The sequence below is a fragment of the Aulostomus chinensis genome, chromosome 3, assembly GCF_037954235.1.
Source record: "Aulostomus chinensis isolate RoL2024-O1b breed Wild chromosome 3, RoL_Achi_v1.0, whole genome shotgun sequence".
Lineage (NCBI taxonomy): Eukaryota > Metazoa > Chordata > Actinopteri > Syngnathiformes > Aulostomidae > Aulostomus > Aulostomus chinensis.
The window spans coordinates 22,083,816-22,111,722 of NC_141322.1; the positions used below are offsets into that span (position 1 = coordinate 22,083,816).

A 27,907-nucleotide genomic window follows, 5' to 3' on the forward strand; every position below is an offset into this window, starting at 1 on the left:
ATTATATTGCATAGTTCTGGCGTGTACTAACTTTAATGGATTTTGCAGTGTTTTCAGATTATGTTTCTACGGGACAATTAATAACCACCCATGGCTTTCAGATTGAGACTAATCCTCCCTAGATTATGACTGACACTGGACTTCATTACATCAATCCTGTGCTGATTTTTATGGTGTAAGAATTTCTGATAATATCACCTTAATACACACACACACACACACACACACACATAGTGAGATGTATCATCATTTGCGTCATTTACTGTCTCCTTTCCTTGGTCAAGATCTCAGCGGGAATTGTTCGGGTTTTCAGGTTGTACATGAGGTTACAGACCAGCTCCTCACAGCCTCTGAATTTGTTTACTTAACACCTGCCACTTCCTCTGTTCGCTTTGAGAACAGGCAGAAACAGAAGCACTAAAAGCCTAATGGCCTTCTCTTGGCCAATACCCAGGGGACCCCAGAGTCAGATCAACATGGGGCTGCACGAGTAACTTTTAGTAGGTGTAGTCATGTTGTGTTAAACATATTAAGTACAGTGTTAGCTTTTTTTTTTAATTAAAAAAACATTTTTGCTACTGATATCGTCGTTTCAGAGTGGCATTGACTGATGGACAGCCAATAAGGATCAGTACAAAAAACTCCAAAGGAGCAATGTGTCTAGTATCCTACAGCAAGGACAATGGAATGATACAATGCATTAAGTAATTGTATGTGTTCTTTAGTGTGGATTAAATTAAAATAATTAGGACTATTCAATAGGCTAAGCTGTGTGAGAATAGATGAGGAGTTGTCTCTCTGTTTGCTTGTCTTTCTGCTACGTCACGGTTGATGTCCTGAACACAGTTGCCACTCCAGACAGAAGTGATAGGTGTCAGTACAGCAGTGAAGTGTTGCATCATAGGCTTCTATACTATCTTTGGTCGCTGCAGAAACAGCAGCATAGAGGATAGGGATGGTGTTTCTGTCATAGTTTTTCTGCTCCAGTCTTGTTTTCCAAGCTGACATGACGATGGAAGAGTGTTGCTACTTGAACACAGATGGGGTGCTGAGATGAAAAAAATTGAGAACTTACCAGCCTCGGGTGTCCGTGTTCTCCAACGTGGGCTACGTTAACTGCCAGCAGACTGCTGGTGCTAGGTCTGCTTGCCATGCTGGTCCAGTGGACAGGGGGGTATTTGGGACTGTAAGGGGCATTGCCTTTGTCAGCTCTAGGGACTACAGTGTATTTTTATGTCTAATTTGGTGATATATATGCAGAAATTGTTTGAAAATGATCAGTGGCTGATCATTCGGGGCAACCTTACTTAAAACCTCACCCAGGGGTCACAGGACACCCCACTGACATCGCCAAGCATCCTGAAAACAGTGCAGCTTAGAATAAAAGTAAGTGTGATGAAAGCGGAAGCTCCACCTGAATAATAATATTTGTACACTATTTTGGTACAGTCCATTTCCATTTTTTAATGGATGATTTACTGGGTCTTCTTCACCTGCATTTTCTTACTGCAGCTCAGTCAACAACACACTTTTACGGCTGCGGTCCCTCTGTGTAATTGACAATCTTTATTTATCTCTAGAGGTTAAACATGCATCAATTTCTGAGGCTCTTTGGTGCTTTCACTGTGAAGTTCATTATTGGAGTGCTGTGAATTTCAATTATTAGTGTCTAAAAATAATCAGGCTACAATTAATTTGTTATATTGCTTACACTGGTGCTTTAAAATGAACTCAGTCAGCCTGGGTACAACCTTGCGGATTGGATGGAACAATTCAAACGTATGTTGAATTTTTTTTGATCCACCTAATGACCTTAAACAAGCCAAGGTATAAGACTGTGACTGCATGTTTCTCTGAGGCAGCACTGATTGTTTCTGAAATTACTGAGCTGGTCGTGAGCAGAGCAAACATTATCTCCTGGTGTGATCTGTCACTTCTCCGTTATACAGCATCCTGTCAAAGCTGTAGAGTGTCACTCAACAGGCCAACCTGTTAGCATTTCAATATCACTCTTGAGACATTCTAAGCAGATATTCATCTAAGTCATAATTTATGGTATTGTAACAACACCACTGAATTGCTCAAACCATCTACACTCCAAGTTTTATTTATTGGTGATTTGTTTTCCTTCTGTATTTGTGTAGGTGATGGTGAACAACCAGGCTCATCTTTGTCTGAATAAAGTCACACACCTTTTGTGATACAAGTTGATACCATGCGCCTAATCACACCAAAAATGTAAACTGTGCCGCACATTGAAATGAATGTAGTCACATTGCTGTATGGCCAAGACTTGCCAAAAACGCATGGTGGAACTTGGGCTGTGTTCCAGTCATAAGACCGTCTCTCCAAGCCCAACTACCTGCTCAGCCACCTGTTCAGTTACTTTAACAGTCCAAAAACAATGTGGACCAAATTTAATTTTTCCTCAGCATTCCTCATCCACCTACCAGTATGAGGGATGCTAGTAATTACTACTGCACCAGTACAGTTTTTATTTGTTGAACTTCTTCTCTTCCCACTCGTCCTTTTTGTTTCTTGCTCTCATGCCAATATGTTTGAATCTCTAGGCAGATGAGAGCACATTCACCCTTACAGTACTGTATGAACTTTTGGAGCTTAATACCAATTTTAGAGCAGGAAAAAAAATCACAGATTAAGAATACGTGCAACCATTGTTGTGAATTTTTGGGCTGGACTGAAAATAGACCTTTCCATGTTCGCCGTGCACCAATTTTGTACTGATACAACTGTGTACTAGGGCACCTTTCTTAAACAACTAGCTGATGTTACTAATAATGGTGTGCATTGGTGACAGTACGGTCATAGGCCAGTAACAACTGATGTATCGGCCAACCAATATGTATCACCGGGCCCGGTCTGATTGAATGAAGCAGCTAATGTGTCAAGAGGAGCATTAGGTTTAATGTACATGTGGGATAAGATAATATCCCCACTTGCACCCTTCAGTTTGAAAGTGACAGCCAGTGAAGAGGGTCCTGAACCACATGAGATGTTAATGGGTTGCTCAGAGTGTAAAGTTTTGCTCGCTTTGCCGGAAATGCATGGGTGTTTTAATGTCAAATTATGTGTCACCCTTGGTAAGCTCATCACTTGCTGTGGAGGCAAGAGACGTTGAGCCCGTTTAATAGAAACCACATATCACATAGTGAGATAAGAACAGTCTCACTCTTGCTTCTTTCTCTTTCATTGAATGCATGCTTACTCGAATGCTAACAGTGTAAAGGGAGGTGTGTTTGTGAGCGTGTATGTGTGTGAGAAGAGGGAGGGGCATTTCCTTTAATGCATGTCATCCCCTCAGTGATTCTCTAGGCAAGCTCGCACATTTCTTCTGTCTCTTCTCTCTGTCTCTTTCTTTCATACCCCTTGTTTCCTGTCCCTGTTCTGTCTTGCGTCACTTTTTCCTCTCTGTGTTTCTGACTTTCTCATGTCAAGACACACATGCTTGTCTCACTCAGGCACATTATCTCACTCACTCGCTCGCCAGCATCTTCTATTCACTCCAGTTGTATCATTCATTGTATCATTCCTTCTCCTCTCTCTCTCTGTCTGTCTCTCTCTCTCTCAATCTCTCTATCTGTCTTTCTCTCCGTTTATCCGCTCAGTGCTTGGAATTTTTGGCTGGTGCTCCTCCATCATAGCTTCTGCTTTTTACATCTTCTCCCTGATTCTGTTCACTGCATCAGGAATCTGCTACAGACTGAGGTGGGTGTTTTAAAAACGTCTGAGGCTACATGTCGCTGGTATCTTTCTCCCACCTCTCTCTCTCTCTCTCTGTCCTCCTCGTCCTCTTTCTTCTTCCCTCTCTCACCCCTCTCTCTTGTTGCTGATCTTCTCACTTCAGTCTGTCAATAAGAGCTGGAATGAGAACACTGGTCTGGTTTTTTTGGGGGGGGGGTCCCATGCTATCCAAATGTGGCATCATTTAACATTCACACTATGCTAGCAAGGTTGCATATGTACCTCGATAGACGTCCTCGACTATCTCTGTGGATGTCAATGTGGTTGATAGGGCTGCTGCTGCATTGAAAACTGTCTTTGCATACCTTATTATGTACTTTGCTCTCTCTCGTCTGTTTCTACTCCATTACTCTCTGTCTTTCATGTTTTATGCATGCCCTATCCCTCTGAATTCATGCCAGAGACTGAGCTGGAGGATTGATAAAGAAAAGAAGGACCAAGACACAGGCTTGAATAAAAATACATGCATTCACACAAGAGATCCTCTCGCTTTTCACCTTAGCTGCCCCTCTGCTGCTTCTACTGCCGCTGCAGTTCTATTTGTTGCTTGTCACAGCCAGCAACACCCTCAAGTGAGACTCGAACTGTTCTCCTAAGCGCTGCGATGTGTGTTGCTGAGAGGCTGTGACTGTCATGTGTTCTGGGCTGAATGGGTTACCGTGTCATTTATCATATGTGTTGCTTATGTGTGAATGATCATGCTGAGGCAGATGGTTATGGGCCAGTATCTCTGCGTGCCTCTGTGTGTGTGTGTGTGTGTGTGTGTGTGTGTGTGTGTGTGTGTGTGTGTGTGTGTGTGTGTGTGTGTGTGTGTGTGTGTGTGAGAGAGAGACAGAGAGAGAGAGAGAGAGAGCACGTATGAGCACTCTAGTGTACAGTATGCATGTTTTTCCTGCCCATGGGCTCTGGTCCAAGGAGAGGCACAGGAGAGGAAGGCTGCAGGGGTTCAGTTTGGTGCAGTAAGCTGTTGAATGCTCTGTAAGAAGAAGGAGAAGGCAGATTTGTGTGTGTCTGTTCACTGGGCGTGTTGAAAAAAAATGTCCTTTTCTCCAACATCCCCATTGAGTGTGTCCTTGTGTAGCTTATTTTCGACAAATATGCTCATTATAAGACAGGTGTTTAGAGTGATTGCCAGAATAGTGATAAGGTTCCTCATTATCTTATTTTCTATTATTTCAGGGAGGCTCACCAAAAATATATCAAACAAAATGTCTTCAGCAACAAAAAAGAAACTTACCAATGGACATAGCTACTTCAATAACATGTCTTTCTTTATTCTTATTCTTTGTGCAACATCAATATACTTCACCAACCTTCTTCGTCAGGTTCACCTCTTCGTGTCTTCAAATAAATACTATGTGACTCTCTGTGATAACAGGAAAGGTGGATGAATGTGGAATTCTCAAAAGTGCTTTTGTTAAGTGTCAGAACTAATAATTGTTCTGCTAGAAACAAAGGAGACACTAGTTTTCTGATGTTGTATTTATGTCACACCTGCAGACCACTTCTAAAACCGTGCACACGAAGAGCAGGATTTTCATTTTGGAATACATTGGCGCAGTCTACTTGCGCACTATCTTTCCCTGTCACAATGCCACATGGTAACTCCTAAAGTAATAGAACTTTTCTAGGAAATGCACTTACTTGTCATCCTTCCCAGGCTTCTCCTCCCTACTCTGCATGTACTCTAAGGAGCTGAGACCCACAGAGTCTGGTAGACTGCTAATTAGCTTAGTGAAATGAATGGCAATGGGTTGGCAGTGATTAATAGCAGCATTCGCTCTCTTCTAGTTGTCAGCAAATGTTTTGTTGGCCAAAGTTCTGATGTGTTGTGTCAAATTGTGTAGTCATTTCAGGAGAGTAATTATCTGAGATTATCTGTTTCTAAGATTACTGTATCTCATGATTTTTGAATTATTTTATTGCAACCATATATACAACCTATCAGATAGCACATCGGGGAGAAAAGTTAATTAAAAAAGTTTATTAAAAGTTTATGTGGTGACTTTGCTCTGTGCTAGGTAACACCTCCTATATACTACCATTCATTGTGCTAAGCTAACTAGCTCTCAGTCAGATTCTGTGGGTCCTTAGCTCCTTCCTGCATGCACACACACAGAAGGGTATCTATTTTCTTTTCTGGCTCTGAGGAGGATGACAAGTAAGCATTTCCGAAAAAGTTAGTCTGTTCTTTTAGCATTTTGGTAGCTTACATGAATAGCTTAAATGGGCTTTACCTTTCTTTCTGACAAAAACCTCTTGAGCATTCAACAGCTTACTGCACCAACCTGAACTCATCTCACCTCAAGCTAAACTACATGAACAGCTAAATATGCTGCAGTTTAGCTGGGAGTGAGTTTGGACTTCTAGGGACAGGCAGGGCGTACTGCTGTAAAGGAAAGGGAGGCGACAGATTTGTAACACCAGACAAAACAAGAGTATTATTGGGAAACTGAACACGCTGCATTAATAATATCTTAATTATGTTTTCATAGCCTAGAGAGGTTTAAATTGTAATTGAAAATAACAAGATTTGATAAATTGCTAAACCCCACTTTAATGCCGTTAATTATTGCAATATTGTATCAAGATATGAGGCGCTGTATGAAAAATGCCTTGGTTTTAATAGTGATCGGAGTTTAATTTTGACGCTACTGTTTGTGCAGCTGGTGTTGCTCATTCTGCTGACGTCACTCAATGTCATCTCGGAGTGTAAGGCGGGAGATTTATGGCTCTGTCTTTCATCACTACTCGGCGCATTTTCCATAAATATTTTGCTGCAACGTCTTCCATCTTTCTTAAGAAAACTTATCCACCACTTGAGCTTTATGACTGTTTGGCGATGCATCATTAATTTCTTGTACGTATATGACACATAAGTGAAGTGCAAGCTGTTTCATTTTGAGAGTAAACAGCTATGTAGGTTGGACTTCTGTCAGTTGGATGACTGACAAGCATAGCTGAAATGAATCTGCTGATGCTTAATACTGAAGATCAGCAATTGCTGGTTGAAGGCCTAACACTGGCTACTGGCATCACTTTGACACTTCACTCAGCTCCATCACGAATGTAGGCCTCCACTCTCAGTTTTTACAGCATGGTCTGCTGAATGCTCCAGTGGGGGTGTTTCCTAAACTGAGCTCAGTAATCACTCTGCAGTCAAGATTTAGCAGCCTGTCTAGCTTCATTAGCCTGGTTTTGAGTTCCCAAGCGGTATCAGAATCTCACACACTCACTTGCACACACAGAAACTAAATGTATCACTCATTTGTTTAGCAGGTGAGGGTTCTCTGTTCCTGCACTATCCATATTTAATTCAGAAAAGAGAAGATTCTTCCATATTTTTCTTCATGGGGGGGGGGGGGGGGGTTCTAAAAGTTTTTAATTGGAAGGGTGTTGATTTAAATCTAACCAGAGATGTACAGATTGAACAGCTGGTGATTGGAATTGACCGATTTTCAGTGTATTTGACCATGAGCAGAGACAGGCTGATGCGTCTCAGTGCATCAGATTCTGTGTCCGTCTAATTTATAAGCTGGGACAGCACGATGGTTCACGTCATGCTCATCGCATCACAGAATGTAGGGCTGCAGCAACAACACGTATGTTCTTGAGTGAGTGAAGTAAACACATGCATCCAAGTCCAAAATATGGCATGTAGAACCAATCTTGAAAATGTTCATACCTGCCATCACCCTGCTGTATATGCACAATTTGAAGTAGCTAACTAAGGCAAAGCAGTTAAAGCTGAAGAGAGCAGAGCCGCTGTGTTTAGATCAGGTGAATGTGAATTATGGCATGAACACTTAAGAGGAGAATAAGAATTTGGCACTGGTGTTCCATGGGTTACGCCTGTTCCCTCAGTTAGAGTTCTACTCCATGTGGGATCCACATCAGCAAAACTCCATGTTGTTGAGTATTCTAATGAAAAACTTGCACCCAGAAATGTTTATTTGTTTCAGACAAATATGATGCTCCCCAGGCTACCTCATCTTGGTTTAGTTCAGTGTGATGTTAACAAATTAATGGCGTGTGTATGTGTGTGCACGCACGTTCTGTCCCAGACTGTGTGGCATTAGTGGAAGTGTTAAGAGAGCAGATGCCTTGGATGATGTCACAGTAGTCCAGTCCTTTTTTTTTTTTTTTTAATTTACCTCAGCAGATATTACAACCAGTCGCAGTTGAGCAAGCGAGCCAACGACTAACCAGCTTTGTTCTTAGCATGTTCTCAGGTATCGTGTTCTTGGGTGTAGAAGAAACTCAGTAAGAGTGAAGGGCTGGCTGACCTAGCAAATAGCTCCCAGGGAAACCAGTAACAGGGACGCGTCCTAGCCAACCCCAGATAAGAGAAGAGAAATTCCTCTTCTGTCGTTATTTTTGATTATGTGAAATTAATTGGTTGAGTAGAAAATTTTATGTTGTTGCAGATGGGCAAACATATACATAGATTCCAGTTTATCTGTGCAAGGCTTAAGTTAAGCTGAGATTTTTGGATTTAAGCCCAATGCTAAAAGGGAACCTGAGGACGTCAATAGGGCAATGCGGCAGAGTCACAGGCTGCATCAGTGTGGAAGAATATGCAGCTCATTTTCCCTTGCTAATCAATGTTTGATCAGTTTAATAGGTTCGAATAATTATTATAAAATGAAAAGCAATAAAACAACAGCGATGACATTGCTTATGGCTGCACCACTGTGGAGATTCTACTGTTTTTCCATCAGTTAGATGTATAATTACAGTTGACAATTGGAATAAAACAGATGATCAAGTAAGCCAGGCTTATTCATTAGCACGTGGCTACCTTGCGATAAGAGTTGCTACCACAGTGGGGCTGTCTGTGTCTCAGTCAGATCTACCTCTCACTGCTTTCCAGCTCCACCATTTTGTCTAAATATGGTTTCATCCAGTTGCAAATAATAAATCACTATCTGTCAGACTATTGCATTGCTACACCGTCGCCTACCCCAACAACATCTTAATTGTCGGAAAATCTCAACAAGCCCTTAATGTGGAGCCCCCTGCGGTCAGCTGCAGAAAGAGAGCCATACATATGAGTTCTCGGTTTACAAACTGGAGCACAGATCGAAGCGAAGTAAAATCTGGTCAACTGGACGTAAGTTTATCTTGAAGACGTTTCACCTCTCATCCGAGAGGCTTATTTTATAAGCTGGAGTTTCCACACTCTTCACTAGAACTGAAGAAGCCTCTCGGATGAGAGGTGAAACGTCTTCAAGATAAACTTACGTCCAGTTGACCAGATTTTACTTCGCTTCGATCTACGATGACCTGGATGAATGAGAACCTACACAGACAAACTGGAGCACACTTTCTAACTGTGGTCTCTGATTCATAATCTGTGCCTGCAGTGATCCCTCTTTTTCAAGTACAGGTTAATACTATAAAACTTCTGTTGAGACCTTGTGTGACAGAGCTTTAAAAAGTTTTGAAATTACATGTAAAGAGTAAAGCTTGGAGAAATTAATCCATATTTCACTACTTGAATAAACTTAAAGATAAAAAGAGATCTAAACAGAGATACGCATCCTGTGTTTACCGTCTGTAAATGTCATTGCATTGTTCGCCACTAGCAGGTAATCTTCAAAGGCAGCCAGTTGTCACTGAGGTCACCTTTAGAAGCAAGCACATTAGCAGAGATCTGATAGCATTACAAAAGCTTTTCCAAACCAAAATGCTCCCTAAACTTTGATTGCTTCTCTCGTTCTAACAGTGATTTTGGTCAAAGCGTTCATCTGCTGTGTAATAATTTCACAAAGCTTTGAGCACAGGGGTTTTCCTTTTTATTTCATGTTAACTTTTAGAATTTGTATGTTTTCTTTTTATAACTTGGCACACCTTGAGTGTAGCACTCAGTAGGCCAATGCAGTGTATTGTATGAGATGTGACTCAGATGTATCACGTGTCTTTCAGCTTTTGTGGTTGAAGCTTGACAATGGAAACATCTTGTTTCATTTTATCTCAGACATTCACAGTAGAAACGTGGAGACCTTTGACTCTAACTGATGTCACTGTCTACGACGCCGGGGCCTGAGTGTTTGATTGAATCTGGCGGTGATGTCTAGTTTTCAATCAAGAGAATGTGAGACAGCTAGTGCTGTATTGGACAGGCTGACTTCCTCCATACACAAATTCAGCACACATTCTTTCTCTGCAGCTGGAGCATCTCTTGCTAGCTCATGTTATGTCATTTTACAAAAATGGCTAAAACACAGGCTCACATTATTTTAAGTGGAACCCACTAATATGAACACACCAGCTCCTGAAAAGACTTGCACCCAGTGATGTCTGCATTATAACAGTAATCCACAGGATCCTCACACAGGCAGCAGGGGCATTTACTTAGATTAATCAACAGCACAAACACAAGTTTCAGGCTGACTGTCTCGCACAATATCCATGAGTGGTAGTGAACCATGAAGAAGTGAGTTCAGTTAAAAAAATGTTTTAGCAGCTGAAGTTAAAACATATCGACTTCATAAAATTCTAGTTATTGTCTCACTGATCACAGTGAAATGTTTATGAGCACTATATTGGATTAACTTATGGAAAAACAAAAAGACAACTGTAGTGCATCTCCCATCTGGGGTAAACCTTGTGTCAAAGCAAGGCTTTATCAATTTTTGTGTCTGTTGTCTTATTATGTAGTTTGTCATTATTCTCTGTAAAGTAAAACAACAGAATGGAAGTCCCCATACAATAAAATAACAAAACAGAACACTGGAGATGATACAGTAAGCTGAAGCTTAAAAATCATTCAAACCAGCTGTGCATTTTCTTTCTGTAACCTTTGCTGTCACAATTAAATAAAGCACAATGTCAAAAAACAAAACAGTTGAGGTGTCCTGGTAGGAACTTACTTCCCTTTTTGGGGAGAGGCTGCTAGGAAAATGAGCACTGTAGCGGTGAATCGTAACAATCAACCCTTGGCAAGGTTACACATTAAGGATTACAGCATTGCTTCAAGCTGTATTTCACATCTTCACAGTCCTGCACATTGCCTGCTTTAGTCTCACAGTTTATCAAGGTTAATGTAATATTACAGATGGCACGTTGATTCACGGTAACACCTGGGCACATTGCACTGACACACAGGATCAACATAAGTCCCATTAACTTGATACACACAGAAGCCTTCTTTTCAGAGTGTAGCTGTTGTTGCCTCAGGGATGCAGAAATTCGTAAACAAACACTTGAACTTACACAATGATTGTCTTTGACACAGACTATGGGCAGGCCAGCGGCATGTATGTGGACATGAATAAATAGCATGACGTTAACCCTTTATGCCTCGGGAAACCTGGCGCCATTCTCATGCTTGACCACACAAGCACTAAAGGGTTGTGTAGGTAGTCTGATGTAACGTGGGTGTGTGTTTGTGTTCATACAGAAAAAGAGGGGAGATGGAGAATGGTTGTCAATCTGCCTACTATCTCCCTATAGAAACTTAAGTAGCCTCTATGTCATAGTGTGCTTAGCTGGATTCATACACTGCCACACAGTTATTGTGTGGGCACTTGCATGTGGCCATTAAGTTTGTCCTACATTTGACAGAAGAGTTTTTTATATGCTTGCTGCACTGCAGCTGCCTAGTTGTAGCTCAGGTTCTGTTTGAGGCCAATTTTCCACTTCCATAACACCCAGAAATACAAGCCGGTAACCAGCTGTTTGAGATACAGATAGCTTTGTATTTACAAAAGGTCTCCGCTGTAATATTCCATATACAGTAACTCAATTAAGCAATTAGCTTTAGTGCTCTCTGAAAAAAATTGATGTTGAGACTAATGTTTACACGATGAAGCCAGTATAAGGAGCAGTGTATTGTTAAAAAAAACAGCAGCTGAGAGAGAGAGAAGGAGAGAGAGAGAGAGAGAGAGAGAGAAACCCTGCCAAGTCAACCATGAGTGAGTCAGATCTGCACACATGTATGTGTTCATGGAGATGGAAGTGTGTGCTCTTTATGCTTAGGCTACTGGAGGATTTTATCTTGTCTGCATCTGATCCTGAGATTGGGTCATCATCCTTTAGGCATCATGGTGATCAGATAGATCTTTATGGCTGTAAGACAATATAGAAGATTGTTGACCGTCATCTTTTCATGCCGTTGACTATGTTAAATGCTGCAGCCTTCCTCAGCTGGCATTTAAAGCCTATGTGAATCATACGCACTATGTCAGACATCCAGACTGCCTGTGCCCCTGAAATGTTCAGGGTTTAACCACCATTTCAAAGGCACAGTGTGAAGCCCAGCTGGACATGAGTAGTCCTGTCTGTCAGCCAGCTGTTCTTTTTTTTTTTTTTTTTTTGCATGTATCAATGTTGACACAATTTCATTTTTACCTTTTTTAGAATAGATTTTGCTTGTAATGTGAAATGTCCTAATCACTAAACAACATCTTTAGGATTTGAAATAACACCTACCAAGCAATAAATGCTGGCTGATTTCCATTCTGACAAGTTAAAGAGGTCTGTAATTGTTTGTACCAAAATAGCGTAATAAAACACTATCCTGATTTCCAGGTGCTCTCCTCCTGTCCTCTGTCTGCTAATTAAAAGTGATATGGGGAACATTTAAGTCAACTTTAAAGAAAAGCATTAGAGTAAAATAACGACAGTGTACCTGCAACAAAACTTCTGTTCTTGAAGTTTGGAGACAGCAATTGTAGAGCTATACAATCACACTAAAGCCTCTCTAATTTTAACTGTTCTATGACGCTACATTATGATGCAGAGGCTGTGGTGATCAGTTCAACAATAACGATGGGCTTTAGCAAGTAAATGCATATATTGGAGCATAAGAGTAAGCAACTCACTTGCTTGAGCAAGCAGTGAAACAGTGGTGAGGTAGACATTTACTGGACAGTTTTTAGATTCATAGCTTATTTTCCTTTTTGTATGTGTTCTTTCAGACTAGAGCAAAAACAAAAAAAACAACAAAAAACTTGTTCAAAATATGCATTAAGGAGCTATTTTTGCTCCAGTCCTCCTCTGCAGAACACTGCTCCATATGCCACCTTGATCGGGCTTCTCCATTCAGCCTGGCACAGCTCGTACTATGCAGTGCCCAGGAAACTTTCCTTTTTTCTTCCTGCTTGGATCAAACAAAAATCAAATCCATGATAGCCAGAGCTGTTTTGTTGCTGAAGGTTTTTTTTGTCTTGATGTTGATCTCTCCCTTGTAAGTTGAAACTTCACTTGTGATGAAAACTTGTGTTACACCAGCGTTTAAAACAATACACATTTTTGCACAGCCCATATCGAAGTCAAGTGACACAAACACATTCAGGAGATGCTCAGAGTGAAAAGGAGGATGGCTCTTAATGTTAAAGTGGAAATATTTCAGGATTATTTTAAGAGATTGGCGAGTGAAGCCAACACAGAAATTTGTTGCTTTGAAATGTCCACGCACTTGTGCAGTGTATGTTCGGTGTGTGTCTGAGTGTGTTGGTCATCCTTGTCTAAATTACCACGGTGAGTGGGCAAAGTAGCATGGACTGTGTGAGTGAGGAGAGCGGGTGAGTGGGTGGTTATGCTGTTTGTGTAATTGGGCTAGTTAATCACATCAGCTTAATGCTGTGATACACTTCCAGACGATGTACTGTACAGGATGCTGGAGCACAGGGGTTAGTGACTTTGGGAAGGGAAAGAACTCACGTAGGAGCTGTGATGATCTTCATTTATTGTGATGTCCTTATTTATTGTTGATTGTCATAAACTTTACCCCTCTAAAATATAATGGGATGAAGAGCATGTTCAGTCAGCCAAATCAGCAAGATCCTTACAGATAGCTTGATAATACAGTTACAGAACATTATCTTGCATTAAACCAAATTTATGTTTGTCTGTATTCTATGAAAGCATATTGTTGGAGGTGTTTTGTTTTAGAATTTTGGCGCTTACTTGACATCCCTAAAAACAGCAATGAGGAATATTGATTTTCTTGTTTGTCTTGGTGCTTTATTCTTGGGGCCTGTCTAGTTCAAAGCACCAACCCAAGACATGAGAAGAGAGCAGTTCAGCTCTGACATGAAGAGAGACCACAGTTCCTGGAGCAAATGATGCATCTCACTGCTCCTGCAGTAACCCAGGTCCTCTTCCCTGAACCAGCTTGCTCTCTGTGGTGCAAATGCAGCCTTTCCCCCATGATGTTTACTCATCTCACCTTTCTCTTCAACCCTCCCATTCTGCTTTTCCATTCCTTATTTTCTCCTATTCATCAGAAGGTGAAGCCTACAGGCTGCTTCTCTGAGGTCTTTTCAAAGAGCCGCCAGCATGTTGCTGCATTCTCACCGATTTCATTAGGAAGTCTGGAACATGACCCTCTGTCGGTTAGAAATGGCATCCTTCAGACCAGCATAGTAGCACTCTGAACGAGAGGACTGAATCCTTTATGAAATCCTCTCTGGACTGAAAAATAGAGTAAAATAAGTATAAAGGGTGGGACCACGAGCAGCACATGACAGATTTGACAATAATCTCAATATGCAACAACATGACATAGACAACATAAGAATAAAAGATCAGAGGCAAACTAAGGTGGCAAACCCCAATGGAGGGCTCACCTGCATCCTCTTTTGCAAATCTCTTGGTAGTGAAGCAGCAAACTCCTGCTGTATTTCCTGTATGTCCATGTAGCCTGGAACCATGTTGTTCCCATTGTCAAATCACTCTCTGACTGTATTGTTAATTTGCAGTGATAGATTTTCTCTTTAGTCTAAAGTTTCAGTTTGCTATTTTCATAACATGTTAAAAAAAAAAAAAGAAGAAAAAACATTTTAAAAAATCCGAAGGCTCAAGACCTGTCATTTTAGGGCGAGTGGGCTGCTGTGCTTGCAATGTACTGTACAGGAATGCTTTAGCTGACTGCTAATGCAGATGTAGTGCAGACAGTTATCTTATGTGTTGTGCACCATGAAACCGCAGGCGTTAATATAGTTTTTACCAATCTACTGCTGTCCTCATGAACCTCCTTTAGGACATTCTCATTTTAGTTGTATTGATTGCCTCCTCTGCTACTGTGTCCCTCTGCCCAGCACTATTTTTGAGTGAACTTAATTCCTTCTGCTCACCTATGCAGAACTAAATACCAATCTCCTTGGTACACCCTGCTTATGCCCATGTATCATTACATGTGCACTGGTGCGGATGGTACTGATATGAGGTACTTGAAGAAATATTGAAAATAATAAAAGGAAACTATGCACGGATGTTTGAGTGTAGATCAGACATGAAAAAAAACCTGCTGCCAAGACAAGAAGACTTTATCTTAACATACTGGTGCCTCAAAGGTTATATGATGAATAGTGCAAAAAGTGCACCTATTTATCTTTCTAAGGCTTATGGTGGACATTTGCAATTCAATTACTATGTGTCAGGGACAGTATGAACTGTTGCAGGACAGAAATACTTCCTAAAATCACACTTATATATGCAGGCATAATTTTCAATGTCTGTTTTTTGTGTGCAGAGGGAGAAGAAAGATGGTTTCATATTTCTGCTGCAGTGTGCCGATCTGTACTCCTGGTTGACTGCAGCATTTTCTCTCCCTGCAGTGCTAGCAAAAGCTTCACAGGCCCAAGTTAGTTACACACTCTCTTGTGAATTAGCTTACTGATATTCAGCTCATTCTTGTTGTATTTCAAGGAAGTCTGCACTCCTGACTGATTTATGTTTGTTTTACAGGGTGTTTTGTCGTTGCTATTGTTGCACCACGTTGTAATGACAGGGATCGACTGTAACTCTGCAGAAGAGCATAAAAGAAATGTTGAGCAAGGACACAGGCAGTGCTGATTCATCTTAATGCTGTCAGTGATACAGGCAACCTGGGACCATACATTTCATCCTGTATGATAATCAGGAAGATGTGTAGTAGACACTGCATGGCCTATTATGCACCAAGGCTCTCATCAAAGCAAAAGGCTTGAACAAGTTTTTGTCTTTCCCCTTGATGTAGGTCTGGAGTCATGACAGCTCTATAGGAACTTCATGCTTCTGTGGGTCCAGAAAACCAAACATTTCTTAAAGCGACCTTGCACCCAATCAACGAATAGATTTCCTCTTGTTCCCTTGCTAACCTGATGAGACAATGTTCTCCATCCACACTCAGATCTATCCATACTGAGGACACACCTGAGCTAGCTCCATCACACTCATTTTCAACTCACAGAGGTCACAAGTTCCACTAAGATGTTTCTCGTCAGATACTCTGGTTGTATAAACCATTGAGACATAAAACTTGTGTGTAACAGTTGCAGCTCTTCAATGTCTGCAGGCTCTCTGACAGCAGAGCTCTATCACACATTTTCATCTTTGAGCTTGGATGTAGGGATTTGCTGTATCAATGGACTATTTAGCATTTTTTCCTGTGTTGGCTCCAGTGACCTCCACTATTTCAGTCATCAAGGGCCCTTCACAGCTGAAAGAGAAGAAACCATTTTCAAGATACCAAACTATCTCATGATGAAACGGTTAAGATGTTGCATGGATTTATCTCTGCACGGTCCAGACTTTGATCCTGAAATGATAGCTCTAAGGAGAAGCCCACTACGTTGTCTTTGTAGCCCTACAGAGACCAAGTTAACGCTCTCTCTCTCTCTCTCTTTCTCTCTCTCTCTCTCTCTCTCTCTCTCTCTCTCTTTCTCTTTCTCTCTCTCTCTCTCTCTCTCTCTCTCACCCCCCCTCTCTTTGCCCGACTGAACTCCCATGTAGGATATCCCCGGCAGTTCTCATCTGTTAGCCTGTCTCCCTCTTCCGCAGCCATCTGCTTTGGTCCGTGTGTGTTTTCTGCAGCTGCCAACATATACTACACTACACAGTGCTGTGCTTTCCAGGCCAGCACTGCCTGCTATTCTTGCTCACGTAAGCCCTGTCTCAAGAGGGAATTCACTCAGGCTGGGTGTAGGTGGATTTAGGGATGGGAAGCATGAAGAGCAGCCTTTTGTGACTCAATTTTGCATTTTGTTTGGAAGAGACAGAGGTGTATGAGATGAGCTTAGCAGGCGCTGTAGAGATGCATGTTTTTCATGACTTCAGCTTGTCTTCTGCTTGACTACATCTCTCTCATTCCTCTTTGCGCACTGCTTGTATTCATCTCTTTTGTACTGTGTGCACTGTACTCCATATTATGGCTAACTGGATTAATAAAGCATTAAAAAAATTAATTTACAGTTAAATACATACATATATATATATTTTACACAACTCTATATGGCATTTTGGAGAAGTTTCACTAAACTGAATTTGAACTGAGACCTCTGGTGAACTACGTATAACAAAAACTCCTTATAATTACATGGGTGATGATTTATTTATATTTATATTTATTGTGACAACACCTAAACTTAGACTGATTGAGCACAAGCAGACAGTTAATTTATCTTATGAATTAGAATTAATTTGCTGAGATATATAATGGAAATATAATGAATCCTGACATTTTCTTTACAAATGTATATTTGAACTAAAAATGAAAAAAGTCCTTTTCTTTAACATTCAACCAACAAAGTTGAATGATACACTCAACAAATCCAGACAGCCTCTTGCCCCAAGTTGGAGTATGTAATATGCTAAATGTTAGAAAGACTATTAGTTTATGATTTATTATTTATATAATTTGATTTATTTATTATAGAATAGATAAATACTCTGAATAATAAAGTACAGACTGGTCATGCGAGAGGACAAATAACTGTGATTAAAGCTGTCCATAATCATGCTGCCCTATTTGTTCGAACATGAAGTATTAATTCTGCATCATGGCATACATTTATTTATTTGATTTGATTTTTTTTTACTTGACAAAACATTTCATTGAACCCTTCTGCATTGCAATTGTAGCCATTTGAAATTGCATGCACCAATGTATGATTTCAAATTGAAACCCAAACTCTTGATGCCTCTCTGTGTTCAGATCAACAATAACACTCCATCAAAAACACAAGGGGCTTTGTTGGTGTGGGTGTGTTGCTAGCTGCTACAGGGTTCCAGTGAGCAGATGAAGCACAAACCAGTACGTCAGTTTGAAGGCTCATCAGTTGCCAACTGATGGATTCCTTTGTACCTAACAAAGAGTAAAATTGGACTTAACTCACAGTTCTCTCTTGGGCTAAACAGGAATACCCAGCACAACAAAGTAAACAAGGTAAACGCAGTGTCACATTCCACTACCGCTCACTGCTAAACTAATACTCTTTAAAGTAGCTGAATGATATTCAAGGTACAGATTCCTTCTGAGCCTGTTTTTCATTGTAATGTGTCCTGTGGTGTTTTGAAAGGTGTTAAATAAATCCAAATTATTATTGTTACTGCAACAGAGTGTACTCTAATTTGAAATTAGTTACTTCACATCTGCTCCTGCTTAGTCAAGAGATGAGTGCAGTGCAGGTATATGCAGATTTGATCATTTTAAAGTTCTTTAGATGTAATAACCGTAATTGTTCAGCTTAGAGGGAGCACTCCAATAAAATCTCTACACAAAGTGGTGAGAAATGAATACATGACAATTAGATACACTCCTATCAATGTTAAAACAGACCATCAGCTGCAACTCAATGAAAAAGTTGTGTAGGCGAATGTGGCTAGCTAGAATGCTAGCTCATGTAATGAGTATGAAGGCTATAAACCAGATAATATTGTTTATTGACTCTCCAGCATTGCATCTTTCCTCCCAGATAGCGATGCTCTGCTGGCCACACAACAAGATACCTTTCTAAATGACTCCAAGCATCATCTTTTTCTGTGCACTGTTCTGTAAAAACCTAACAAAAACAATCTGAATACAGTCGATGTCAACTAAGATATATACTGATTTTGATTTATCGGTGAAAGGCCAATAAATCAGTCTGGCTCTACTTGGAAGTGTGGCACAAAAAAAAAGGGACCGTTATACTTCAAAAATAACTCGTTTTACTCAGATTTTCTTTGAACTTTATGTCTCCATCTCTCTATCTGCAGTTTTAATCTGCAAAGTGCACCTTGGCCCATTAGTGCAGTAAATCTGAGCCCTCTAACTTGAGCTAGGACGAATCTGTAGTGTACCGCATTGCTGCAGTCAGCACAAGCATCCTGGCTGACTGCAGCTCACAACAGGCATCTCTGAGAGGCTGCTGCATTACTCTACAACGTAGCACAGTCAGTGGTCATTTCTAAAAACAGAACGTTTTATACAGGATCTCAATGAGCTACAACAGGGCATAACTTAATACATTAAGTGCAGTAAGGACAAAGGTAGGTTGATGTCGAGAGGCCTTATGTGGTACTCAATTGGTTTTCTTCCTCCTGGTTGGGAAAAGAGGCTTCAGTTGTTCATGGCTGTGATGAATTTCACAGTATTTGTCTTATGTGTGTCCGAGAATGGAAAAGCCAGTAGCCGGAGGCAAATTTCCTTGTTTACCCATGGAGGAGGATGGGGATGGCAACTTGAGTGAAAAATAAGTGCGTGATGGTTAAACAAACCGTTTGTCAAGCCAGTGGATCATTTTTTAAGCCCTTCTTCTTTCTTCACAATGTAAAATTGTATCATGTCCTGAGCTCGTTTTTCCAAGCTGGAGTGTGTGGTTACAGCCACTGCTTTCGCTCTGCTTAGATAAACTGATCAAGAATGACGGTTATTGGTTATTCCAGCTGTGCTTGCAGAACCTGCATGTCACTCAGTCAACCACTCCTGAAATGAGATCCATGCAATCCCTATTTTTTCTCTCGTAGCCAAGAAGTTGCAGTGTGACTTGCTGAGTTCATTTAGCCCACCTCATGATGACGATGCTTACACGATATATTGTGCAACCCTAAATTAATTCCAAGTTTTGGTCAGTTTCACCAATTAGACCTAATACTGATGAATTTGTGTTCATGATTAATGATCTACACTACAGTAAGTAGTTTTTGGTTTTAAAGAAGATTTCGTTTTTTTCTGTGGTTGGTTTAAATCTTTGTGTTGTTTGAAGTCATGTAAACATCCTTATCTATTGTGCTAGGAGCTCTTCCAGCCTGTGGTAAGTTTATGTTTGTCTGTGCCCTTTGTGCACAACATTTGTGCCCTCACTTAATACCCACATGAGTAATTCTGCTCATTCTGACAAAACAAACTATACTGTTTTAATTTCGTTTCAGCACAATTTGCAGACAATGTTATTTCCTGGATTTACTGATCCTGAGTATGCACTTCCTCACCTACAGTTGAAGAAATCAATGCACAATTGATTGAGAAAACATCTCAACTGCACAAAACATCATTCCTGATTGAGCTGCCCTTCTTTATGCTTATAAGTCACATTATCATAATTTTAAATGAGGAGACTGACATTGTGTCAAGTGCAGTATTGCATAATCTAGTGCTGAATGTCACTGTCTTTAAGTGTATCCAAGCTATATGGTCATAAAGGATGTCGAGCCCTGATCCCAGTACCTTATCAGGTATTCCAGTCTGATTTGCCATGAGCTACTTAATCCAACTTTCCAATGTCCTGGTTTAAAATAATTCAATTGATCATCTTAAATTCTTAAGATGATCTTATTGGTATTACTTGTGTCATTGATGTGACAGGGTCTGCTAGAGAGAAGGCATTTAAGACCTTGTGACATTTTTCTTTTCATTATATTTGTTACACTTTTCTGTTGCATTCTCTACTGTATATCAGATCGCTTTAGGATGTTTTGCTCTATCTTGATTAATGTCAGACTAGAATGTAAAGCTCTGTCTGCCCAAAAGTGTGCTTCAAAACCCCCACCCAACCAACTGCTTGATCCTCTGATCCATGTCAATGACAGATGATTCAGAAGACTCCGCTGTGCTTTGTAGTAAATCTACTATCATGCCTTTTATCCATCAGGGTCACGCCATCATCACCACCTGAGTGTGGGGATATCCAGTGTCCCTTTGTGGCGTGATTGAAATGAATGGGAAAGCAGCATTAAAGAGTCCTTGGGAACGCAGGGGACCTTATTACCTGCCTGTGAAATTGATGGCGGTAGAAAGTCACCTTCATGTCGTCATTATGATGTGGGTCACCAGCCGTGACTCACGTGAGCAGGAAGACTTAGAATCCACTCTCGGCGCTCTTAGAATTTTTTTGTCCACCACAGTAAAACTAAACTAAAACATCAGCAGTGCTGCTCCCTGTTTTTTTCTTTCCAGATATTGACCTGAAATGGTCGGCGGTCCTTTAAATGTGAGCTAATGGCATCAGTGGAGCCAACCACCCAGCCAACCCTCACTGATGCCCCCTTTCTCGCTGTAGCCCTCTCAACAGCAGTGGCCTGCTTCTTGGGCAGACTCTTTGAATTATTCATAGACTTGCATCACTCAAAGCAGTAGTTCAGCTATGCTTTTGTGATGTGCACAGGCGCACACACACACACACACACACACCTGCAGGCACGCACGCATGCACGCACAAACACTTACACAGGGGGATAATGAGGTAGGATCAGTTATGTGTGCTTGTCTCTGCTTGATTTTTTTTTTATACTGTATTTGGTAGAAACAGTGTTTTTCTGTGTTATGTGTGATTATTCTCATGTGTGAATGGGTTGCTCTGAGCACTTCAGACTTATATTCAGAGCTTTTTACTTAGAAAATGTAAAATTTCTTAACTCACACCTGTGGGAAAACTACAGCACTTGCGTGATTTGAATGGTTGATTAATACAGCGCATCCCTGCAGTGTGAGTGTATGATGCCATCTAGTGGCAGTGATACATAACAGTCCTAGATGATACCATGTCAGATTCACTTATGTCATAATTTATGTATGTTTTCAATTCAGCTTTTAGTTTTTTATACTTGGATTCACTTCTGAACCATAAATAAACCAAGACCAAAACAAAAGTACCCTCTAGTTCAAAAGCAGCTCATTTATTCATGTTTGGATACTCTGTACTCTTTTCAATTTTGTCAATCAGGTAAATGTAGAAGATAATCTGGGTTTAATCCCCCACCTGGGTAGCTAATGGACTCTGTCTTTTCTGTCGTTTACACCCCCCCCCCTCCCAACACACACACACAAAAAGCAAGACGCACACACACACACACACGCACTTATCCAACTGTGTGGCCTAATAGCCACCTTAATGTGGGCTAAATGGCCTTAGTTCATGGTATCCCTTTGGGTCAGCCCGTTCAGGGTCAAAGTTTTCGCACTGCTTTGAAAAGTTTGGTATGTCACTGTTTAACACTTCTTGATGATTCCTTTTTTGCCAAGGAGCACGTGAAGAAATTAGAGGCTCATGTAAATGAATTAAAATCATGCGTGTTTTAGGAGCAGACATTGACAAGTTAATATGCAAATGATGTTTAATCATGTTGCAAACATTTGAACATGTCCATATTACAGTAGTTCTTAGTTTTGTGCTACATTTTGCCCACCAAGTTTTGTTAACTTGATTAGATTCTGCTGATAGATTCATGTTCATGTGTTTCTATCCTGTGTTCGTACAGTATAAGTGGTTACATTGCCTGTGTTTGCGATGTTGAGTTTCCATGCGGTGTTCTATTTTGAAAATGGAGTCACTCCGTTATTCATGTGGGAACTTCCTGTCTGCTCAGTATAGCTTGTCACACCTTCCATCAAACATAGACTTGGCTGTGTACCCTCCGTGGAGAGCCGAGCCACTTCTGGGACGCACCTGAAACGCACTGCTGCGCTTCTGGTGGAATTACAACCCTTGTCTGGAATGGCTACAATCAGCTCCGGCTGTGGAGACGCAGCCGTGTCGTGGGCACGCAGCTGTGCAGAGGACAGACATAACAACATTGCAGCCAGAATTTGACAGAGACAGTCGTGGATTGGACAGTATCGCATAATCAGATTTGCTTGAGTCCTCTAGTGTATCATGTTGGGGCCATTTGCCTGTGTCCTATTCACACAACAAAAGCTTCTGCCATTATACAGTAAATCTTTTATCTAAGGTTATGTCATTGAAATAAAAACCCTGGCTGTGCCTGACTGACCCTCATGTCCTGTCTCCTCTACAGAGGTCCAAACTGGGGATAGACTGTACCCTGTGGTTGCAGTGAAAGAACACCACCCCCGGCAGGCTGGCCACTTTCCCTTCCTCCTGCCTCCATGTATCCTGAATCTACCACAGACTCCCCTGCTCGCCTTTCCCTTCGACAGACTGGCTCACCGGGCATGATCTACAGGTGAGTTGACTGACCCAAGGATGGCAATTTGAGCCATCTTAGTACACATTAACAGTAAAATCATAACCAGTTACTGATAGAGCGTCAATGAAGACACAGTAGTCTACATTATGTGCACCAACAATAAATAATAAACAGTGAAAATTTTAGCCCCAATCTAAGAGATTTTCTTTTTATTTCTGCCAAGGAGGTTATGTTTTCAGCTCTGTCTGTCTGTTTGTCTGTCTGCAGTGCCTACCTTCATAAAACATGCAATCCAACTCAACCATGATTCTGCCATTACAGTCATAATTTTTGGACAATGTTTACTTTTGACACTGTCAAAGAGGTTAACTACACTTGTATATTGAAGTTGCAATGGTGGCACACTGGACCGCATTATATTGGGAGGTATTTTAAGTCCACTGCATGAAATCAAATCTGGTTATGTTGTAAGTACGCCAACTAAGTATTTATCCCTAAGAATGGACAACAAACCCTTAATTTTTAAGAATATGAACATTTTGTTACATGCATTGCAACAATAATCACGTTTGCCAAATGTGATGTTGATTTTATCAACACAGTCACAGAAAGATTTGTCCAGAAAAACAAGGACTTAGAAGTAGCAAGTAGTGGGGAGTATATATATATATATATGTATATATATATATATATATATATATATATATATATATTATAAAAGAAAGTCACAACAGTTTAATCAAATTTGAGTGTAATATTATGTTTCTCACATCTCACATTATCGCTCACTCTCTCTCAGACACACACAGAGACATGCAGACACATTTAGCCAATACAAAAGTACGGTTTCACCAAACAAATAAATACATTTTGCTTGCCAGGGGAGACCGTTTGTATCCCGCAAGCTCAAGAGCTGAGCCCTGCAGTTAAGCCTGGAACCCATCCAATCTAAAACCACTATGAAACATTAGAAAGCAATCTAACCAATCTGAACCACCTGGCCATAATGAAACCTCTGATTGGCTCTTGTGTTGGACGATGGTGCTTAAAAAATGATATCTGGAAGCACAGTAAGTGTAGAAAAAGAAATATCAAAAAACAGGAGAATGCATTAGTTTGGCAAGACATGTGATGTTGTCACATGTTTAGTTTCCTGACTGGCTGAAGGTGCTTGTCTGTCAACCCTGTTGTAGTGGTTTTTGATTGGAGGCTTAACTCTTGAGCTTGCTAGATAGCAAACAGGCTCACCAGGCAGGCATTCTGCTGCCTAATCCATTCAGTATTTGTAGAGATTGTCCTGCACTCTTTTTCTTTACCAGCAAAGGGCACCAGAGAGTTATTTGTGAATGTCACTACCCAATTCACTCTCCGTTGCAGTTTCATGACAGTTTCATGACAGTTTCCTGTTGCCCCTCTAATAAGTGGATGTGGTGCAGTGGTCATCCAGAGTGCAGTGAAACAGTACATTGTTCAAGCTTTTGGGAATCGACTCTTATCTTAATTGTAAAATGTGTGAAACAATTGGTTGTCTTTCACTTGGAGATCTGGGACATTGAAATGTAGTATATCATTTATAAAACAGCCCTTAAAGACCATTCCTCATTTTCATCATATTTACTGCCATCGTTTCCCACAGTTTTTTCATACAAGTCATTGTATGACATTGTCTTCTTTCAAGCCAATCATTAACCATCAGTGCAGCTGGTTAGGTTCATCCCGGACCCTCAACACTAGCATAAGTAGGTAAAATATGCTGTACACTTCTGCGCTGTGCAGACTGGGTCACCCTGCAGTTACACCACTGAAACACTAGTTGGCAGTGGGGATTCTATGCTGCTGTGTTGAGTTTCTTTCAACAAAGGTGGCTATAAAAAAAATGCAAGTAATGTGGAGTTGCAGATAATACACGTTGAACAAAAAATACTTAGTTGAAAAGAGCTCAGAGCAGAGCAAACAGTGTGGAAAGTAACTTGTGGAAGTGTGTAGTGGGAAAAGTGCTGTAAACAGTCACAGCTGTTGTAGTGTACTGTACTTCAATGCACAAGGTGTTAGTCAGGCAATGCTGCAGGCTACGCAAGAGAAGCAGCTACACAAACTTACACCCTACGATGATTTATTTCAAAGTTTTAAGTCAAGCTTTATGTCTCGATCAAGTACGGCAGTTGGGTAGAAGTTTGCCACATTTACTCAGACAGCGGGGTACCAGAAGAGAAGATGATTATTTTACAACCGTCAAAAAGTCAGGATTTGTACAGACTAATAATCTTAAAGATTTTTGTTGGCCTTCAACGGTGTAAGTATAATAAAAATACTCCCCTTTTGCTGTATTGTGGCGCTTTTTTTTTCGTATTGAAGACGTGTTTGAAACGTTTTTAAGTGGCAGCACCGCAAAAGAACATGGTAAGTAATGTGTGTAACACTACGCTGCCTTGCAAAAGATATACCAAACCAGAATTGTCAGTCTATAAGATGTTAATTCTACAAGTGCATAGACAGAGCCTGTCTTCTGTTAATGACAGCAGAAAGAACGAAAATTACTTTGAAACTGTCAGAACAACCGGCCCGCAAGGTTGTCATTCGGTGGAATCTGATAGCTCTGCTCCTTTGTTCAGGAGGAGGCTGGTTTTAATGTCACGTCTATTCAGAATCTCTTCCGGTTCTCACTAACAAGGTTTCATAGCCTATAATGTTGCTCGTACATTGATTGTTTGTGTTGACCTGCCACATCATCAATACTGAGCACAACAAACTGACATTCTGTCATTTCTTTACTTCTTTTTAAAACGGGTCAAATCTCACAGTGGAGCCACACTATCTGTCCATCACTGACTGTTGTCTGTGTGTTTCTTCCTACAACCAACCAGTCCAAACTTGGCCGACTAAAACCTTTCTCGTCAAAGTTTAGTCGAGTGTTACGAGGCAGCACTTTTCTTTTCCCCTGGACATTCCTCCATATATTGTTCTGTTTATGGCTCTTGTCAGTGTCACGAAGTATCACTGCCACATTGATGTCTGCTTCTAATTGTCTGTCACTTCTCCATTACTAATGTTTCCCTTTCCTGCCTTCATTAACCAGAGCTCATTTCTCCTCTTCTCTTCTTGCTGTCTTTAGCGCTCGTTATGGGAGCCCCAAACGACAGCTGCAGTTCTACAGGTATTTTTCTGTCTCTGAATCTGCTCTTTGATTTGTTTCACATCTTCATCTAAATCCCTATGTGAACACTGTATGCATGTGTACACATTTTCTATTATAGTGGTGTTTTTCTCCCTATGTAAAAGGTTTAACTTCACACTAATAACCTTGCTGTAGATACTTACTGTTCTGTCATTTAACACCATACATCCTTCAGTAAATGTCTGCAGCACAGATATCACTTCTCATCTACTGTTTAGCTGCTGATGCACTATTCAGCTTAAACGTGATAGGGCTGATGTTGGGTTTGGTTACAAGGTTGCTCAGAAAACTTAGAATCAACAATAACCGTGTTTGTTTTTTTGCTCAGTCTGGCAGTCTTGTTTTTCGTCTTCGTCAGTATGTTAGACTTCTTACTGAAGTGATTCGTTAACTGTTTTCGAAATCATGTAATCGCTTTCTTTGGCTCCTAATTTCTTTGTTAAATTGCACATTTTGTGCTCTTTGAGGCTTTTTAAACTATCTTGTATCTGAAAGGCAGGTCATCTTGACGAGTGTTGGGAGTCCGTGTGCTCAGTACCTGCGACTCACTCCTCTTGTGTTAGGCTTTAAGATGGTCAATCTTTCTGCTGCTTTGCTGTAGGACTTGTTTTATGCTCTTTCATCAACTCTTATTCTGCTGATTCAGTTAGAATAAAAACCCTGACTATGTGGATATGCTTGTAATGAGCTCACTCAGATTTCTCTCTTGGTACATTTCTGTCATTTTAGAGTACAAACTGTCCCACTAGAAGCTCCGCTAGCCTATGTGAAGGGGGTGGATAAGACCCCTGTCTGTCACTGACAGCCTAACAGGCTAATGCAACAACGACCTGATATCACCATGTTGATGCTGTCCCTGTAACATCATAATTAACCCATCACCTTTACATTATTTATGATGCTGGACAAACAGCAGACGCTCTGATGCTGGGAAGGAAATTGCTATTTCATTCAATATTCTCAGCGGTGTAACACAAAAACATTTATACTTGATTCATGATTCCTATTTCAACATTGTCATAATGCAAATAAATTGTATTTGTGTGATGGAATACTCGTTTACGGCTGTATTTAAAGAGAAAACCATTATGTTGAAGAAATACTCACAGCTTGCCTTCTTCAGTTTGCATTTCACCCACAAGGTAGTTTCCGTGTACAAAATTTGAATGCTCTGAAAGCCACAGTGTGTCTGGTTGTTATCAGCTATTTTGAGGTGAATTATGTTTATGTTGTAAGTGCTTCTTCATTTCTTAGAATCAGCTGTTAAAGCCTGACTATGATCACCTAGCAGAGCAGAGCAGGGATTGTTGTAGCACATTAAATACTTAATCATGTGTAACTCCCTCTGTTACTAACATCTGTAGAGCCCATGTGGGTTTTGGAATTAATTTGAGTCCACCAAGATGATATCAAGCAGCCTGATTAATCATTGTTGTCTCAAATGCTTTAAACAGCTGTGCCAAAATAGCTCTGCAATTACAGAAGAGATAGTAGATTGGCATCTCTAACAGGTTAAAGTATGCCGTTCTCTGTGTGGTTCAGAGGCAGCATGTGAACACGGAGCATCCGAAATGTTGTGCCAAAGGTAGTTGATGTGGTTTTGTGATTTGACTTCCATGAGGGGAGACTTTGGGGTCTGACAATAGGAGACCAGTATGGGTTTTTCTGTGACTGAGGCCCATTTACACAACAGGATTGGATGATACATTGAATGTACACATATCAAGGGTTTACCTTAGTGGGATTTATTTAATGAAACTATGTCAAAATATCTACAGTATCTACTCTGCATTGCTTTACAGCCTAGATGTATTGCAGTGTCATAGAGCACCTCACCCTGTCCTACCAGTCCAG

General features: G+C 40.7%; 1 protein-coding gene across 4 annotated transcripts in view; it reads left to right on the forward strand.

Annotated features, from left to right (window-relative positions):
• kcnab2a (potassium voltage-gated channel subfamily A regulatory beta subunit 2a) overlaps positions 1 to 27,907 on the forward strand; it is a 75,857-nt gene that overhangs the window by 2,660 nt on the left and 45,290 nt on the right. Inside the window, exons 1-5 of one of the 4 annotated variants that reach the window (XM_086199704.1) lie at positions 15,245 to 15,355; positions 15,460 to 15,581; positions 16,486 to 16,635; positions 22,747 to 22,914; positions 25,991 to 26,032. In XM_086199704.1, coding sequence (XP_086055830.1) covers positions 22,838 to 22,914; positions 25,991 to 26,032 — 119 coding nt within the window. In that variant the 5' untranslated portion in view covers positions 15,245 to 15,355; positions 15,460 to 15,581; positions 16,486 to 16,635; positions 22,747 to 22,837. Of the gene's footprint in view, positions 1 to 3,349; positions 3,727 to 15,244; positions 15,356 to 15,459; positions 15,582 to 16,485; positions 16,636 to 22,746; positions 22,915 to 25,990; positions 26,033 to 27,907 lie in introns of those variants that run through there. The other 3 variants (XM_086199703.1, XM_086199702.1, XM_086199705.1) reach the window with 3 other exon arrangements.